The sequence below is a fragment of the Pinus tabuliformis genome, chromosome 7, assembly GCF_031772625.1.
Source record: "Pinus tabuliformis cultivar Carrire ecotype Pingquan chromosome 7, CPIR1, whole genome shotgun sequence".
Lineage (NCBI taxonomy): Eukaryota > Viridiplantae > Streptophyta > Pinopsida > Pinales > Pinaceae > Pinus > Pinus tabuliformis.
This window is the reverse complement of record NC_142293.1, coordinates 666,985,419-667,006,065: the sequence shown is the minus strand read 5'-3', so window position 1 is coordinate 667,006,065 and position 20,647 is coordinate 666,985,419. Positions and strand designations below refer to the sequence as shown.

The 20,647-nt window shown below is 36.5% G+C and overlaps 1 protein-coding gene across 1 annotated transcript; it reads right to left on the bottom strand.

Moving 5' to 3' along the window:
• Positions 1-3,569: 3,569 nt before the first annotated feature.
• Positions 3,570-14,353, bottom strand: LOC149249220 (uncharacterized). Its single transcript, XM_089452369.1, has 3 exons — positions 14,319-14,353; positions 4,027-4,384; positions 3,570-3,911 (listed from the first exon to the last, which is right to left on the bottom strand). The coding sequence occupies exons 1-3, from the start codon at positions 14,351-14,353 to the stop codon at positions 3,570-3,572; spliced, it is 735 nt and encodes a 244-aa protein (XP_089308495.1).
• Positions 14,354-20,647: the final 6,294 nt, after the last annotated feature.

The window sequence follows — 20,647 nt, the reverse complement described above, 5'->3', positions numbered from 1 at the left end:
TAATTTTTAGTTTGTCCATCTAGCATCGAGCAGGGTTCTGGTGAGCTAGGCGGTGTTCTAGTGAGTTGAATTTGGAGGGGTCTGTGGAGCGGCTCTATGCGTTTTTGGGAATTGGGCATTGATATTTTCTGTGATCGGTTTTTCAATTTTGTGTGAGCGACTGCCCAATAGCTTGAGAGTTGCCATAGAGTCTGACCCGATCACCAAAACTAGTTCTAGCAAGGTACTGTACATTGGTTTTGCTTGATTGATTGTTGTAGGGAGAGAGGGTGGATGAGGCCACTGAGAAGGGTCGAGTCCTCGAAGGCTGGCTATGATTTTCTGTTAGCGGAGGTGTTGGAGCACTGGTAGTCGTGGTGCATGTGACAGGCCACCATGCCACCGTTATGTCGACAACCCCAAACTACGCAAAGGTATATGATCCATGCGGCCGATTTGGTGGAGCGATCGTGGTGTGGTCAAGCGTTCTGAGGAAGAGGGAGATCTGTAGACTGGGGTCTGAGATTTGTCACAGATATTGAAGAAATTCCTTCCAACGTTGCAGACTTGAGGTCAGTAGGCTCACGTTGGATCCTAGAAAGCATTGTAGCAGTAAGTAGTGATGATTATTTACTAACTGTTGTCCTTATTACAATATATCGGTTTAGTGTTGTCTCATGGGAGATGGCGAGCTCTTCATTGATTGAGTTGATCCATTATGACCCTTAGTCCACCACAGAACCTTCAGATCGAGACGATCTTCCTCCCCAACAAAGAAAATCTACAAATGATGAGAATTTCATGGAAATTGGATGGGGAATACAGCTTTGAATTTGCTCTTTAGTACATTTTTTATATGTATTGGGAATCATGATCAAAGTCTACACTCCAAGGAAGGTCTTGTACCTGCAGTGATGTCGAAGACTAATCTTTTAGCATGGGTGAAGGAAGCAATTGTGTGCGTTGAACATTTTGGGAATCAAGATTCAAAGCAATGATTATTGGTGAGCTACGCACTATGTGAATCCCACGACTATCCTTACTCGTCCTTTTAAGATATTTAAGAGTTAAATGTGGAATTGATCAAAGGTGTTTGAATGAACCTTTTGTGTCATGTTATTGAAATATTATGGTAAAACTTGTCGTTAATGGAGTGACATTTAGCCTGGTCAATTATTGTCACTGATTTGATTCTTTGTTGGAATGGGTCATTCCAACAATAGAAAAATTTGCAGGAATTATTGATTACCATATATGATGAAGATGTGACATTAAAAATGGCATCAAAAAATGGTGGTGGGAGAAACATCAACAATTAAAAGATGATGGGCAATTGAGTTTGTTTGCGTTTGTAGAATAGACTCAATATTATGTTGAAATGTGAATCACATATGTACTAGGAAGCAAGTCTATGTAATATTTTGTAGTGGTCTTTATAATGTGTGTATCTAGTAACTCCATGAGATGGAGTGTGAAATGAAAGCCTAATTTACCTATAGAGCCTTCGTGGCTATAGTGCCCCAGTGGCAACATAGAAGCCTCAGTGCTCACAGTTTAAAGAGCCTTCGTGGCTATAGTGCCCCAGTGGCAACATAGGAGCCTCAGTGCTCATAGTTTTGGAGTCTAGGTGGTCGGGAGTGACATACCTTACTCGTTGGAGAAATTTGCTTTCTCACAGGTCTCAACGTATTTCTAGTTGAGCACAAGGAATGGTTGAGGGTGATCCGATAAAACTCATGATGATGCTATCAAGGAGGATTTGCAAGTACAGGTACATGTATGCAGTTATAATGGTTGACAGAACCATGTATGTGAAGGACATCCCATAATACTGGCGGTTTCAGCGGTTAGCACCCATGCATTCCGGTGGATGGTTGCTCCTTTATATGGCCATAAACACATTCTTTTGTTATATTTAACCACAACTAGACTTTGCATATTGATATCAAGACAAGTACTCGTTAAGGGGGTGTGTTGGAATATGTAATTCCTACTTGTCTCAGTTGTGATTATCTCTATCTAGAGGAGTCTGTTCCTAACTATGTTTCTAGATTTATGTGTGGTTGAGATATTCTCTCAACCAACAGATTGTGTGTCCAAGATAGTTTTCCTATCTTGAGATAATACTCCTTTATGTATGTAATATCATATTTGATTAATGAATAATAAGATATTGTGTGCACAATAAAAAATTAAGTTAAAATTTGATAAGGTTTATTTGTATTTTGTTTATTTAATCATTAAATATAGATTATTTTAAAATTTATACAATATTAATTTTAAAATAGTTATATGATTTTATCAGAATTTAACATATGGTATTCATAATATTCAAAGTTTAAAAAAAATTAAGATAACATAAATTGTTTTTTATATCTACTAAATTCCAAGATAAACAAAAATTTACTAGTGATACTTAGGTGATACTTAGGTTTTGGATTGGTTAAAATACCCATTTCTCTCTCCATTCACATCATACAATCTACACTTGGTACATGTAAACTTAAAATCTGAATACAAAAACCTTAAAAATTAAAACTCATGCAGCATGCCCATACTAAAAAGTTCTACCGAACTAAAACTTTATTCACTCATGATTTACAATAATTTGTAAATTCTTTAAAACTATATATTCAGTGTATATCTTTAATTTAATATGATTCAATAGTTTAATATTTTAAAAATGATATATAAACTCTATATATTTATAATAAAAAATAACTAAAAATTTTAAATATTAATAAAGAACTCATTCTTAAAGAAATGAGTTTCATATTCATAATAAAAAGTTAAAAAAACAAATATAATAATAAATATTAAATTAATGAAATGGAAATTTCAAAAGAAAAATTAGGCATATAAAATTTAATTGATTGGTTCTGGAGTATGCCCTAAAACTTCTTTTGCTCGGCTAAGAGTTCATTTTCCTCGGACTTAAGGAAACAAGTTAATGACCCAGACTAGAGACATGTGGAAAGAGCCAAAACCTGCCCTCTTACAGACCACCAGTGGGTTATTCTAGGTAGCATGGTTTTCCTTGAATAAGGGCGATGGGTGATGAATCAGCCTGCATTGAGGTTAGTAGCCAGAGATGGTTGTTTTCATTGTTGGTTTGAAAAGTGATTATAATAACTTTTCCCACCTATGAAAAAACAAAGGCTACATAGTAACTATGGCTTAGCTTAAATATAGCTTAATTAAACTAAACAACAATATAAACATAAAAATTTCATCACAAAAACAACTAATAAAACACTATATGGTTAATAAAACACTTTATCGTTGATGCCATCACCAAAAATTAAGAAATATGATTAATTAATACTGTTAATATTAACATATATACAATTTAATATATATTTTTATTTTATATATATAAGTTATCTTAAATTAAAAATATAGAGAAAAGAATTATAAATTATGAAAATGAGAATAATAAAAAGAATATATATATATATATATATATATATATATATATATATATAATTAAATAAAATGGAAATAAAACAAAAAACAAAAAAATAGTAACTAATAGAAATGGAAATGTAATCTGCACATTAAAAAAAAAAAAATAAAATGTAGTATGCACATTAAAAAATAAAGGAAAAAAGCGAAAACTTGTGAAAGTCTGCATTTGAATGGGATTGACTATCGCCCCGTGCGTTTATGCCAGAGGATGCTGTCAACGACGAAAAATCGATCGTTATCTTATTATAATTTTCATTAATCATTATCTGGCCAGAGTTTAGAATGTCACCTTTCCATGACTCACCCATATCAACGAGAACAGGGCTAGTTGTGGTACAGCCATACGAACCAGGCGCTTCATGAGGTGGCAACGTAGTCCACGAGGTTATTAACTGATCACCTCTTGATAATTTTGCAGTATTACAAGTTTGATCATGGGCTTGCAGACACGGTGACGTAAAAACCTGAGAGAACTTATGATTGATGTAAGTAGAAATAATCCAAAGCTGAGAAATAAGAAATTAGCTGATTGTTACTAGGGTTTGAATAAATTGGAAACACAATATTTTGCTGCAGTACCTGTTGATTCTTTAAATCCAATACGTCCTGAACACATGAATGTTGATTTTCTTTAGTGGCCAGCAAATTAAAGATGTTATCAAATGACTGTAGGTACCCTTTAGACATAACGTCCAATGGCTTGGCAGAGTGATCCGACGTGTCATGAGCATTGGCAGACACTGAGTTGGTATTGCAGGTATCGCCTGATTGGGAGGATATATTCGACTCTGTGCAGTTGTTGCCGTTGGTTTCAGTGAAGGATGAAAAGGGTACCGTGGAATGTTTCAGGTTGAGCTTCTTCTTGATGTAAGAGTTCCAATAATTCTTGATCTCGTTGTCCGTACGTCCAGGCAGATGGGCAGCGATTTGAGACCACCTGCTTTGTCAATGCCATGCATTCCCTATGTTAATGGACGGAGGAGCAGAAACTCATGTGATCAACTACAACTACACTAAAATGCAAGGAATAGAGAGCACAAGAGGCGTGGGAAAAGAGACAAAGCCTGCTTAAAGATGGAGCCCATCATCTTTTTAATTGAATCCTTGGCACATGGATTACCTACTAACCCTTTGATTTGAATCCTTGGCAGTTGTCGGTGTTACTTGGAGACTTCAGTAGTTGGAAATGATTAAAAAAAACGTAACCAGATGTTACCAGCACAATGTTTTCAACTAAACCCCACAAACGTGCATTGGCAGGTGATATGAATTAGACTTTTGAGCAGAAGGAAAGCGAAGGAAACTTAGGATGAATGTAAAACGTAACACACGTGCAAAGTTGAAAGCCAACTATTGGACTTCGGTAGGGTTCTATTTTTTGTTTGACCCAATCATGTGGGTTATTGAGATTTCTCAGGACTCATTTGTGACGATTGCTTTTACGCAATGGAAAATCTGGAATAATAGATCAGAAATTAGGATAGTCATTTAAACTCCGAATTTGTTCGTACATCAATGACCACAAGTTAATGTAATCATACACTAGTTGACCAGCTAAAATATAGAATAATAGATCAGAAATTAGGATAGTCATTCAAAGTCTCAATATGTTCGTACATCAATGACCACAAGTTAATGTAATCATACACTAGTTGACCAGCTAAGGAGAGCAGAAGGGTTATTATTACTCTCTCCGTACTCAGTCACGTTAGATTGACATGTTATAAATGTCCGAATCTGAATATTGGAAAATGAATTCAACCATGTATATTAAGAATGATGAAAATTGCATATGTGTAAATACAACAATGAAATTGTTGGATTCAGTTTCACGATTTTTGGACATGTATTAATTGTTCATCATAATCGTTATCAATTACGTGCCTAACATTCCCCCTTAATCTGAAAGGGTATATATGAGAGTCCAGGAAGAGAGCTAAAATGGAAAAATGCATCCTAGCTAATGGTTGAATAAGCTCTCTAGAATGGCAGTTTTTAATAGAAAACCACAAACAAACCAAAGCAGTGTTTAAAAGAAAACTATAAACAAACCAAAAAGTGGGAGAGCTCGAGGTTTCAACTAGTGATGGTTTAAGGGTGACCACCAACTCTGGAACTATCAAAGAAATTCCTAGAACAATTCTTAATCTGGCTAGAAGTTGAAGTCTTCTGCTAGTGGAAGTGATCCTTAACACAAACTATAGCAGAAACCAAAATCTTTTATTGGTGGTGGTTTAAGACATGCCACCAATCAAAAGAGCATGCTCATAGAGCATGAATATGTCTCTGGCTACAACTTTGAATCTAACCATGGTTATCTCTAGCTATACACTCATACAATAGGGTCAGGTTGTGGCTCAGGCTCACTTGATAAATCATTGAATGATGAATCTTTGAAGCTGCTAACTGACCATCAATTCCCTTCCTATTAGATACAAGTTGAAAAAATGAAAAATTCTTTGCTGCAAGACTCATTAATACTCAAGAGAAAATTATGTGGTATGACTGGTATATCTTCTTGGTTGTTGAAGACCATTTCCAATAAGAAATCCATCCAAGGTGAGCCTTTGTTCTTGTAGGAATTTTATTTCTAGAACATTTGTCTGAGTGATGAGTGCGCTTACCACAATTCTCACAAGGATGAAGATCAAAACACTGATCTTTCACATGGTGTTGTCACTGCTACAACACCTACCAAAATTTTGGCATACACCAAAATTTCGGAGCCTACTGTGACCTTGCATACTGTCATCGCAACATTAAGACTTATTGCATGTGTTTTCTCTAATAGCTTTGGTATCGTTTGCAAGAAAATCAAAGTGTCATCTTTGCACATGTCGAGTGTCGCACAATGTACAAAAGTTAGTTTTGGTGGTTTCAAGGAGTAATCTTTGTGTGAATGAGTTGGTCTTACCATGTAAACATGTGTTGCACTCATTTCAAAAGTTTCAATCATTGTCGCACAAGTGTTGTCACGGTCGTCGCAAATTGTGTTTTTGGTGTCGCACTTGGCGTAAGTCGTCGCAAAGTTGTTGCACTGAGGAAAATATCTTGTTCATGTGGCCTGGGTGATCTATGTTGTGTTGTCAAGTGTTCTAAGTGTGTGATCACAATCAAGTCTTGTTGTTGTTCACATCAGTCGCATAAATTCCACACTTAGTCAAATCTGGAAAACTTCTCAATCGGGAAACCTAGCCTTCCTAAACTGTGAATAGCGTAGTCTCATCCCTCAAGCAGTAACCCTACCTTTTCTCATTGAGCAATGTCTAGTTCCCGCTTCTCAGAAATTCGCAGTGTCAGTGCCCAAGTCTGGCCCCTAAGCTCCAAAATTGTGCAATCCTTACCTCCAATCAAATTGAACTGCACCTTATGCAGTCTCAATCCTCTATCCCATGCCTTGAGCTCCTAAACTACGCAATTGCACAATCACCTGGCTTCCAGGTCCTTCCAACACTGTGCAGTGGGAAACTTCAGTCAACAAGCCCTTAGCCTGTCTCCTTGAGCTCCCCAACTACACAATCTTCAAACCCAATCTAGCCTGAATTGCACATTGCGCAGTCTCGAGGACCAGACCTGGCCCTTTATTACCTAAGTTGTGCAATTGTGCAATCATTGAGCCTCCCCCTCAACCTACCACTCGATACCGACTCATTTAGTGGATCATCATACAACATCTTAGACTAGGGGTTTATCATACTGATGTCGTCTTTTCATGAGTGAATTGCAGATGCAAGTACTCTATCATACTATGACATTATGATAAAGAAGGAGATGGAGAAGGAGAACATGCTAGAAGACACCTTTGTTGCTAAAGATGTGGGTTGATCGATGAAGAGAAAGAAAAGGGACATCAGTTTGCGACCACAACTCAAGACGTGATAACACTGAAGACTCCTAATCTATAATCCATATGGAAGTGGAAAAGAGATCATTCTCAAGAAAACATACAGTGAGAAGAAACAAGAATGGTTTGATATTGCCATGTCATCATGAAGTCCACGTCATTAGTGTCATGGAATGTCATGTCATGAGTCACCATATGCCACATCAATTTGTCGATTATCTAAATTATTATTCGAAAATGTTTTATAAAGTGGAAGTCCAAAAGACATGTACAAAATATGAAGAGTCATGTACAAGTTGAAAAGTCACAAGGAAGTCAAACAGTCATGAGGGTAGTCAAAGAGTCACAAGGGAGGTGAAGGAACACCCCACTGATTATATATACACCCTCATTGTACAAGCAAAGGACTTTTCACCTTACCTCCTCTCAGAAGGCATGAGAGAGACAAGTTAGTTCTTTCGGGGAGCAAGTTGTGGATCAACCACTCCATATTGGAGCTAGTGGTGTTCGTTGTATATATGTGCCCTAGGACTTTTACTTAATATATGAAGCATGATGACCAACATGTTCTTCATGCATGGATTATGAATATTTGTAAGATTGTTCTGTGAATGTTTATGATTCATGTTTGTTTTCACTTGTACTAAAGTAGTTGAACTATTTCAATTATTTTAGTTCTTATCATATTGAAAATGTGTTGTAATGGTTGCAATGACTGTCACATCTTTGTGGACTATTCTGCAAGATTTTAGATGGATCTCTCATGTTTATGTGTGTCTCTACTATAGTGGTACTATTACCTCTCTCTTAAAGGCTCACTTTCCTTTTCCCTCTAGAGTAGAAGAACCTCAACACACCTACGACTAAACACTCACCAAACACGCTCACTTTATTTTCGAAGGCACACATGCATTCCTCTCTCTTACTGACAGTTAGATCCAAGGAAAAAAAATTTAAAAAATGATAATTGGGTCGTATTCTGGATGGGGCTCCTATCCCAAATTCTCTAAAGTCTAATTGGGACCACATATTGGGGAGACCCCTTTGAATGTTGGCAGGTCTAGCACTATCAATATTTTTAGTGCCATAAGGAGGGAACCCAAATTGTATGGTTGATAACTCTAACTGCCATCATCATACCTCTTCTGGTAAAGGTAACAATATTCCCAGCATGTCCCTGCATCATATTCCTGAAGTTAGCGGATTTTCTCAGCGCGGTCTTGAGAAAACTTGTGAAATCTCATACGATCACATCCAGGACACCTGACCTATAACCTGTAAGTTCACAAAGACTATTGGATTGATCCATGGAGTATATAATCTTCCTTATTTTCCAAAAAAACGTAACCACTCCTACTGGGATAATGGTATCTACAGTGGAAGATTTGGTTTTTTCCACCCTCAAAGAGTTAACAAAGACTGCAAAAAACACAGAGAAGCCAAATAAACCTCCAACTTTTAACCAAGGTGAGGAAGACAACATTGTAATCTCAGATGACACTTTCCACAGGTTAGATGGTTACGAAGAGGAGGAAGATCCATCAGATTATGAAGAAGAGGAGGAGCACAGAGACAAAGACATTGGAGACCAAGATCTGGGTTGGATGTCTTAGGGCCCACTTACTCTTCTGGGTGTTTTACAAAAGATGTCGAGGCACCTGGAAAATTTGTTAACAAAGTACAACCCTGACAAAGCAGTTAATGCAAAAGACTATTTGGACAACTTCTATCTACACTTGCATATGCTCTAGGTGTGTTACCATGATATTTCACGTAGATTTGTTTACCGTAGATGGTAGAGAAGATGTATGGTAGCACAATATTCCTCCGAACTCAATTCAGAATTAGAAGGGGTTTAAAAATTTGTTCCTTGAAAAGTTTGCTGATGAAAAAACCCCAACCATGTTATTGAAAGAGATGGGAAATCTGAAGATGAAGTAGAAATAAAATGTTAAAGATTTTAATCCAAGGTTCAATCTCATATTGAACATATTTCCTATAGATACGAAACCTCATGAATCTGTCACCATTGAGTACTACACTTATGCCTTACCAATAAGCATCATGGAGTTCATTAAGAGAATTTCAAAAGGAACTCTGGCTAAGAATTACAAAGAAGCCATTGCAGTTGAAAAGGACTTGCACGCAATTGGAGTCATTGTTTATGATGAACTATCAAAAGACTCCAAGGACACATGTAAAAGGTCTCAGGCCTCCTCAAGTAAGGCCATGGATAAAGAAGCCACTGATCTTGAAATCTTGATCCATACCATCAAGTCTCTTTCCAATGAGTTGGCAGAGTTAAAACAAAGGTCAAGCGAGACCACCATCGGCAGCAAGCCCTTAAATTTTAACTTCCTAAGAATGGATACCAATTCCAGCAACGATAGCAATCAGCTAGCTAAGTCTGCACAAAGCTCGAACATCGTGTTGAATGTCGAAAACATGGTCATGGACCAATATTGTTCTTTCCATCAAGAATATCATTCACAAAAGACATGCCCACAATGGAATCACATCATGAATTCTCTAGTTGCACATATCATTGACATTTTACTTTCAGATGACCAGACTAAGCCAGTGGAAGAAAATGAAGAAATGGTTATGCCTGAAGAAACTGCTAGTGTTGGGCACACAGTGAATGCTTTTAGTTATGTATTCGTATATGAAAAGAAAACTTCTGGAGAACTGTCACTGAGTGAGGACCCAACTCAAAATAAGAATAGTCAATATAAGTTGAGAAGTGAAGGTTCAGTTTCCAAACAAGAGATGATGAGGTAGAAATCGAAAGAACACTTGTTAGCGAAGATCACATCCTGTGTCAAATTAGCTCAGAACATTGAGAATAAGTTCGAAAATACTGCTACAGTGAAAAATAGTTCCCCGAATTGTAAAATCAAGGCCACCATTCTAGAAGTATCACATAAATTCACTTCCCCAAACACTTCGGCGATGCCCTCTGCTCTTGATGATAATCTAGTTGAAGACATTAAGAAAGCTCGCACTAATATTTCAATCTGCGATCTAACAAGGATCGCAAGCCAACATGAACTGCTTGTCTGAGCTCTTGATAAATCTACCTCATATGATAATGCTTCTTGACAAAATGGATTTGGCAAGTCTTATGGTCGCCTGGAATATGTTCTGAATGCATTAACAATAGAAGAAAATACATTCTGCCCTCGATTTTTATCGACATTTGAAATTTTTAATTACAATGTACACAATTGTTTAGTTGATTCTGGTGCATCTATAAACGTAATGCCATTGTTCGTAGCTAAGAAAATCACTGCTACGTGGGATAAGACAGATGCACATATTATTCAGCTATACATGACTCTTGTCCAAGCTATTGGTGAACCTACAAATGTGCTTATTTTCCTATAATTTGATCAATGAGTTCACTAGTGCATAAACATATTAATTGTGGACATCCCGGAAGCCTACAGTGTATTACTGAGTAGGGGTCGGTCCAAAAAATTACAGGGGTATTTTTCTACCGACTTGTCACATTTATGGATTTTGTATAAGGGTAGGAATACCCAAATCTCGATAGACTCAGAACCTTACATGCAGCACATTGCCACACCCTTCGAGGGTAAAAATGATCTAGTTTCTTTTTCCGATCTCATCTTTGGAAATTGCTTCTTAGAGAATGACCTAGGTTTCTACCTTACTCAACATTTCAGAGTGCCACTAGACACATAGTTGGAACCCCTTCCTTGTCCAACTAGGGGAAATTACCTTTGTACAATAGATATTAGTAGTACTAGTGTAGGGCATAGTTCTTGTACATATGTTGTTTGGACATTGTTTATTGATGGTTCTAAGACACACAAGGGCTCTGGAGATGGTTATGTTTTAATAGAGCCACTATAGAGAAAACACCTGATCTCTAGCCACTTGGAATCCGAGTACACTAACAACACTGCGGAATATGAGGTACTCATACTAGGCTTACAGAAGGCCATTGACGTCAAAGTTGGAGTTATTAAAGTAGCAGGTGACTCTGAGATTGTCATAGACAGGTGTGAAATACTATACATTGTGTGTCACCTAATTTGAAAAGTTTTCAACAATAGGTATGGCATTTAATTTCTCAATTCCAAGCTCTTAATATTGTATATGTTTTAGAATACGTAGTGTAGTTGTGAATGCATTAACAGATGTTGCTGCTATGTTTTCACCGCTTAGGGATGACTTTTCTATTGAAATTATTTATAATCCATCCTTCCCTGATAATATCATTAATTTGTGCATTGTTAATGATGACCAACAGATACTGCATTTCATGGAAAACACTGATGAATTCAAGGATGCATCCATTGACGAAGAGGAGCACGATAAAGTGGTGCAAGATGCAGCTCGAGAAAGTAAGGAGAACCCCATGCTGAAGGGCATGGTATCATTAGAAAAGTTGTATGACTTGCAAAATCACTTTAGACGACTAATCAACACAAAACCCACAACTCAACATTGTCGTATGAGCATATTAATATTGGAACAAACAAAGATCTGAAGTTTTTTAATCTCAGTACTTACTGCACACCTCAAGAGGAAAACCTTTATCTACCTATTCAAGCAGTACCTAGATGTTTTCACCTGTACATACGATGAGCTCAAAACTTACAACGTGAATAATTTAGCATGTTATCCTAATTAAGGAATGGGCCAAGAATTTTCAGTAGAAGTTGTAGAAGGTGCATCCGACGCTTGAGCCCTTGATTCATAAGGTGTTGAGGATGCTGCTGGATGCTTGGATCATTTACAAAGTGCGACATTCAACATGGATATCTAATCTAGTCCCAATAAGAAGGAAGTTTGGAGAAATACGCTTGTAACACATATTTCATTAAATTTGGAATTAAATAGTGGATCTAGAATTTCAAAATAACCAAAAGACTCGACTCTAGTGATTTCCTTGTAATAATATTTTTCCAATTTTAATGAAATATGTGTTTTGTGCATGGATTTTCAAAATCTTAACTACACCTTGGATAAAGGAAATTACCTTATGTCATCAATAGACCAGATATTATAGATAGTATTGGGGTCAGAAATGTTTTCTTTACGGATACTCTAGCCACAACCAAGTTCTGGTCTTAAACCTTGACAGACTTAAAACTACTTTTCGACCGAAGCGGGGTGCATTCGCATTCAGAAGAATGTGTTATGGGCTAGTTAATGTTGGTGCAACCTTCAATGTGTGATCGACATTGCATTTCATGGACTGATTGTTCAGAGAGTGGTGGTGTATCTTGACGATGTCATGGTGTTTTCAAAGAATAGATCTGACCACCTACACCACTTGAACCAAATCTTTGAGTGATGTCGAAATTACAAGATATCTCTTAATCCCAAGAAGAGCATTTATACAGTGCCTAAGGAAAATCTCTTGGGCCATGTCATAGAGAAATGTGGGATTAAAGTAGACCCTGAAATGGTTAGGTCTATTACACATATTTCGTTCCCAGTGAAAAAGAAATCCATGCAATCCTTCTTGGGGAAGATAAACTTTCACCACAAGTTCATCTCCTCTTATGCTCAAATTGTGAAACCTATGCAGGAGATGGTCATGAAGTATGCAATTTTTAAGTGGGGAAAATGTGAAAAATATGAATTTTCACATGTTAAGAAAGCTATCGTAGAAGAACCAACCATATACAACACATACTTCAACAAGGATTTTCTACTCTACACCTTTGCTTCTAATACATCTCTTGTCATCATGCTTACACAAAAGGATGATCAGAACAATAAGCAGCCAATATATTTTATAAATGCTAGCCTACAAGGACATGAACTTAACTATCGCACCATTGATATAGATGTATGTAGTCTATAAGGAAGTGAAGCACTTCTGACCCTATCTTTTGAAAAATAATTATATTATCTTTGTTTTGCACCGAGCAGTCAAATTTTTGTTTTCCCAACAAGAGCTCAGTGAGAGAAGAGCGAATTAGATGACTGGTTTTTAAGAGTATGATCTAGAATTCAAACCAATTCACATTATTAAGGGCCATGGTCTATGTCGGTTAGTAGCAAAAGTAGTGAATGTAACAAAAGATGATCCATATGGGTGGGAGAAGGAAATCGAGATGTAGAATGTTGAGCGAGCTACCCCCACTATTATCTTAGACTCTTGGTATGTAGATGTGCACCAGCATCTTGAGGATGGAAATTTTCCCTCTCACTTATCCGCACAATAAAAGAAGGCAATTAGACTGAAAGCATTATCTTACCCGTTGATGCATGGGGTGCTTTTTAGAAAGCACCATAAAGGAGTATTGCTCAAATTCTTGGAAGCACATGATTTAGAGAAAGTGTTGTGTGATCTCCATGATGGAATAGCCATAGGACACTTTGCAGGTGACACTACATCACATAAAGTCATGCAAGTTTGTTTTTATTGGCCCACATTATTCAAATATGCTCACGGATATGTCTGCAAGTGCCTAATCTGTCAAAAGTGTGCCAGTCAAGGAGCGAAGTTAGCCGCCCTGTTTTAGCCCATCATTGTGGAAGAACCATTTCAACAATGGGGTCTATATGTCATCGGTGATATTTTTTTGCACTCATCGAAGCAACAGCGCTATATTCTCACTGCCACAGATTACTTCATGTTGTGGACAGGAGTGGTTCCACTCAAGCAAGTGAATGATCAGGAAGTCATCAACTTCCTCAAACAGAATATCATTTCAAAGTTTGGCGTTATGTCTTCACTTGTTTTTTCCAATGAAACATACTTTTCATCATTAAGATTATATGCTTTTTCATTGGAAAATGGTATCGTATTGAAACATTCTGCTAATTATTATCCATAGGGAAACAATCATGTTGAGTCCACTAATAAGAACCTTATCCGCATCATTAAGAAGATCGTTTCTTTGAACAAAGGAACTGACACTCTTCTTTGGTGAATTCCCTATGGGCTAACTAAGTCACGCCGAAAACTTCTTTGAATACATCTCCTTACTTCGGTGCATGGAAAATAATCCATCCTACCCCCAAACATCTATTTTCCTACCCTTCAACTTTCACAGGAATCCCAGGGGAAGCCATGCTTATTGGTTCAAAGTAGGCTAGACACCCTCCACAAGTTGCAGGAAGAAAGACAGAAAGCCAAAGAGAATTTTTTCGTTCATCAGATTTGTATCAAGAAGTGGTTTGTATGAAGTTTTTAGGGAAAATGAATTCAACATGGGTGAACTAGTCTTGAAGTGGGACAAATCCCATGAAGGCAAAGGAAAACATACTAAGTTCCAATCGCTTTAGATTAGACCGTTCACAGTGCACGAGAAGCTTGGCTAACACACATATTGTCTTCAATATTTATACAGGAATATTGATTCTCTTCTTGTTATTGACCAAGTTTTAAAACAATATTTTCAATGATGGTTTAGGGTTGTGCCCTACCCTATGTACATAGTTTTTTTTCTTGTTTCTTTGATTGTTTGTTTGGTATTTCATTTTGTTTTCGTTCATGTAAATAAGCATCATGTGTGAACGCGTTTTCTAGCTTCTTTGTGTGTGGCTAAGATTGAAAAGATTCTTGTGACACTACAATAATTGGCTAACCTTCAGTTCTCCTTCTTTGTTTTGGTTATGTCTTTTGGTCAATGATGTTCTGACGGAAAATGTGATCCTTCCGTAAGGAGAGTTTTGTGTTGAACCATGATACCTATGTCTATTTTGGAAACCTTACAACCATACTTGATTATTTATGTTTCAATGTTTTCTCGCATATCCAATCAAGTAGAAGAGGAAATGGGAATAAATCTAAATGAGCAAACCTAGATGAGAGGTCTTTATATGTTTCTCTGAAGAAACAATATCTCCTTCTCTCAATAAGTCGGGATCCCTCTTCCACCCACGAAATGAATAAGTGTTTATGCACAGTCCTATATAAATATATAAATAAAGGCAAAAGAAGAGAAATGCTTCTTGTGCAGAGAGGTCAAGCAAGCAATATATAAAGGATTTTTACTAAAATAATCTCATTTAATAAATTATATCATGTTAGAAACTTGCCTATGCGGTAAATGTTCAATCATTACTGATGAAGAATTTACAAAGACCCTAGAATTTGGGTGCACAATTAACGATAACCCAATAAACTAATAGCAAAATGATAATAGGTCAATCAATTAATAGGAAACTGTAGAGGATTGTTGTAATTTCTTGCACAATTATTTGAAGTTCGGATACTTTTTTATTTTACTTGCATAGTTTTCTTCATCCATTTATATATGATTAAAAATGGTTACCTAGGCATGTAACATTATTTCTATGCGGTGATTTTCCTTTTCAAACTATATGCACCTCAACAACCAACATGTATAGCGTAATGGAATGGATGTGAGTAGAGCTGATCATCAGCCTAAAGTTTGATGTGTTAGAGAGGTCAACAAAGCAACTCCGCTGGGGTACTATCAAAGCTCCCTCAAAGTGTAGCAATGTTTGTGTTCCTCTAGTGACTCCGTTGGGCACTGTCCAAGCCTGCTACTAGTGGAGAAATACCAGAGATGAAAAACTATACTCTGAAAATCTAAAGCTTGCAAACCATATTACCCTTTTTCAATTGGAAACATTGTGATATTTCTAATGTTTTGTTTGTGTTCAACTGAGAAGGGACAGAGGGGACTATGTTTATTCACAAGGTAAGTGGGGAAACCAAATTAATCTACATGATGAATCAATACTCCTCGAAGAACAAGACCCTGCACAAAAGAATCAACCTAGACAAAGAAGTTGGAGTTATACTAATGTGTCTTTAAGTGTTGTTGTTGCTACAACACCCTAAAAGATTTTGGCATACACCAAAATTTCGGAGCCTATTGTGACCTTCCATATTGTCATTGCAAGCATTAAGACTTATTTCATGTGCTTTCTCTAAGTGTTTTGGTCCCATTTGCAAGAAAATCAAAGTGTCGTCTTTTTACATGTCAAGTGTTGCACATTGTACAAAAGCTAGCTTTGGTGGTTTTGAGGGGTAATATTTGCATGAATGAGTTAGTATTACCATGCAAATATGTGACACACTCTTTTCCAAAGTTTCAAGCAATGTCGCACAAGTGTCATCATGGTTGTCGCAAAGTGTGTTTTTGGTGTTGCACTTGGCGTAAGTCGTCGCAAAGTTGTTTCATTGAGGGAAATATGTTTTTTCATGTGTTTGAGGTGATCTATGTTGTGTCGTCAAGTGTTCCAACTATGTGATCACAATCAAGTCTTGTTACTTTTCACATCAGCTGCATAGATCCCATACTTATTCAAATTTGGAAAATTTCCCGACTGGGCAACCTAGCCTCACCCAACCTTCTTGAACTGCGCATTGCATAGTCTCAACCCTCAAGCAAAAACCCTGCCACTTGTCACTCTGTAATGTGTAATTGCTGCTTCATAGAACTATGCACTACGTAGTCTCAGTGCTCAAGCATGTCCCTTAAGCTCCAAAATTGTGCAATCCTTCCCTCTAACCAGGCTTGAACTATGCATTATGTAGTCTCAAACCTCAAGCCCAACCCTTGAGCTCCTTAACTGCACAATTGCATAATCAACTCACCTCCCTTTCTTTCATCTATTATTATATCATCATCTATTATTCCTGCATAGTATAATTCTCCATAATAAATAGGAACCAACTCTAACAATAACCTGGGGCTTCTCAATTAGACCACACTCAGAGCACATATAACCTAACAATATGGCAACTTAAACTCTTTTATCCACTTGACCTGACCAGACCTTAGGACTAACTGTGTATCTGCTTTAATCAACCGACTTGACCCTAAGACTTCTTATAATCTAGTCGTGGAGTCTCCTAGTTCCACAAGCTCAAACCAATGCAAAAGCATCTAAAATAACATATTAATAAAACAAACCAGATAACCAAAAAAATTTTCAAATATATTCACTTACTCTCTCTACTTCACATAGACATAACCATATAAATGTTTACATATATAAAAGCTTGATTGCACTATGTTTAAGTATTCAAAATTATATAAATATTTTTTTTTTACAGGAAAGAGAATTTGTGGAGAATATGTAATTTTAACAATATTCTTTGCTACTATTACAATTATAGCATATAGAACTATTTCATAGATGTCATAAAGTTGTGAGTGAGAGTTGAACCCAAGTAGTTGGGAAACAAATTATTCACCAAAACACTAAAAGTAAGATCCTTTGACAAAAACTATATAGAAGACTTTTACTAAAAAATTTCTCATTTAATAATTTATATACTGTTAGCAACTTGCCTATGCGGTAAATGTTCAGTCATAAATTATCGATGGAGAATTTACAAAGACCCAAGAATTTGGCTACACAATTAACAATAACCCAATAACCTAATAGCAAAATGCTAATAGCTCAATCAATTAATAGGAAAATGTAGAGGATCATTGTAATTGCTTGCACGACCATTTGAAGTTCGGATACTTTTTTATTTTCCTGTACATAGTTTCTGTCATCCATTTATATATGATTCAAAAATTGTTACCCGGCCACGTAACATCATTTCTATGCGGTGATTTTCCTTTTCAAACTATATGCACCTCAGCAATGAACACATCCAGCGTAATGGAATGGATGTGAGTAGAGCTGATCATCAACCTAAAGTTTGATGTGATAGATTGATCATAAGGCTCATAGATATATGTCTATTGTTTCAAATTTAGTTTGGCTTGATTAGGCGACTTTCTGTCATAAAAAAAATATTAGTGACCCATCAAATATCTATGCTGACAAGGGTTGGGATTATAGAAGTGGATAAAAGGAATAGTGGAATGTAAATGAAAGCACATTTAGTCTATATTCTTGTGGAATGTGTCAAAAAATTGAAAAATGCGGAGCAAAGTACCTTTCTCAATATTATCAATAGCTAAATAGATTACATAGGAGACACATAGAAAACAACAATAATCAATGACTAGAGTGAGACTCAATTAAAACTCAATCAAACTTGACTTAAATCAAACTAACTATGACACATGGATTGACTGTTATGATTCCTAGCAGGTGGTTGGAATTAGTTTCTCCAATACTCCCCCTTAATTACAACCACACAAATTTAAACTAAGATGTCTCCTAGCCCAAGTCTCAGCTAGGCTTACAATTAAAACAAATTGACATAGTTGGATTTCCTTTTCTTCTATATCTTGTATCTTTTGAATTGCTCCAGTTCTTTCTTTTCACTATAGGCTTCAAACTTTAGTGTCTTCATTTGCTCGTGTGACTCTTCCATTGTTTATTTAGGTTGTCCATGCATGTCATCTACTTCAAAAATTCTTCTTGTATGTGGGCTACTACGACATGTCATCTTCAATTGTGTGCTCTTCATCACTAATATTTTGATCATCAATTTGGTGCAACATAAGGTGAGAAGAAAATTTTATCTCTTCAAGATTCCAATACCTTAAAATTTCATTGATTTTTTCATTATCCAAGCTATCTTCAACATTCATTTATGCAACTTCTATGCAAACTTCATCAAAACATGGTGTTGCAAGCCATGCTTCAAGGAGCTTTAATTCTTCTTCATAATCATCATGTTTATCTACACATTGGAAATCGATGACATGTTTAAAAATATTTGCAGAATGGTAGTGATTATGTTCTTTTTTCTATGCAATGAGAGATTTCTCCTTTTGCACTTCCTTCTCTTCCTTTATCACTTCCACTTATTTATGAACCTCTGCTACTTCAAAGCGGTTGTCGTCCACTTGGTTTTCAGACCCAAGTGAATTTTTCTCACCAAATATCAGTTTATCAATAAGATGTTTTTGTTGCATCATATGCAACTATTCGTCATTAGCCAACAATTTTTCATCAAAGTTTACATCAACAATATTAATTGTTGGATTCACCATAGCATTGGTTGCTTGAATGATAACTTCTCTGTCGTCAGCAAAATCTGTTGTTGGATTCACTAAATGGTCATCCACTTGAGGTTGTGCATAGTGAATTCAGGAACATCTGTGTGCTCTTTCTTTGCTTCTTCTGAAAATTCTTCTTATCTCAAGGGTATCCCAAGCCTCTTTGGTTGTTTTTGCATCTGCAATGAGAGGAAGATTGTTGTCATCTAGGAGAGCATTCTTTTGTCTTTTGTCCTCCAACTCCAAATAAATCTCAAACAACTCTTGTTGTTGCTTTCATTTTCTCACCCTCTTGGCTTTTCCCATTTGTTGAGTGTTGGTTGACTACAACTCAACAAACATATTTATTTGCAATGAAAATGCCTGCGGTGGATTTTCTATTCCTTATCTTTTACAAAACAAGCAAGTCTACAAACTTTCTACAAAAATAACAAATTCACTAAAACTTTTACAGACTCTTTTTCTTTTTAAATATTATAATGCCCACAATGGATTAAGACAACGGCCCCTTTGTTTTTAAAATCAAATTACATGTGTCTTAAGAGCCTTTTAAGAATTACATGATCTTTTTAAAAAAATACCTTGAAGCACTTATTCTTTATAACAAATTATTTTTTTATCTTTTATTTTAACTTTGAATAAAAAAAACCCCTTTTATTTTGTTGGGTCCCTATAATACTAGTGATTACCCCATTACTATTGTAGTTATACCCCTTATTTATGTTGTTGTGCCCCTATTACCCCCATATTGTTATTCCTGTGCCCCATAGAATCCCTCTATTGTTATTTTTGTGGCTTTATATTATTATTGTTAGGTCGGCTGGATTATATTGTGACTCCTTAGACTCCTATATATAGGAAGGAGGTTTTGTCATTTGTATCATCCAAGAATTGTTCATTTATGTAATGTAAAGGAGGCTGCCCCCTCGAAGAGGCTGAATTCTAAGGCGCTGATCTATCTTTTCTATCTTTTCTTGAGCTGGTTTCATAACATTTGGTATCAGAGCTTTGGATTCTAGGGTTTCGCTGCTCCAAACAGGTCATCGTGGAATTTTCGCTTAACTTTTTTCTGTGACGTTTCAGAAGTCTAAAAAAAAACCCATTTGAGAATAAATCATGCTAAACCTTGGGTCCAAATTTCAGAGCTTTTCGCGCGATATTTGCGGAGATATGATCTGAGGAAGTTGGTCTTCTTGCAGACTCCTGAATTACATTCAAAACAGGTGACCTGGGGAAAATCGTCATAACTTTCTCTCTGGGGATCGGATTGCAATTTCGTAAGAAGGTACAGAAAGAGGACGGACTGTAGTTTCTTGTGTGTGTGTTTTAGATTCAAAGGTAGAAACAGTGACTCGTAGCATGTCGTACAATTTCGCTCTACGGAACCAGTCTAAAAGCAAGTCACTGTGGGAGATTTCACATAACTCTTCCTTGGAGAATCCAATTTGGCTCAGACTTGTGGCATTGGAAAGAGGAC

Bases quoted from the DNA above. Each gene is read 5' to 3' on its own strand.
- LOC149249220 (XM_089452369.1), bottom strand. From the start codon at position 14,353: ATGGCTTCCCCTGGGATTCCTGTGAAAGTTGAAGG. The intron at 4,385-14,318 runs GTAGGAAAATAG...TTGACAAAGCAG, and splicing joins ATTCCTGTGAAAGTTGAAGG to GTGGTCTCAAATCGCTGCCC. The intron at 3,912-4,026 runs GTACTGCAGCAA...AAGTTCTCTCAG, and splicing joins TGGATTTAAAGAATCAACAG to GTTTTTACGTCACCGTGTCT.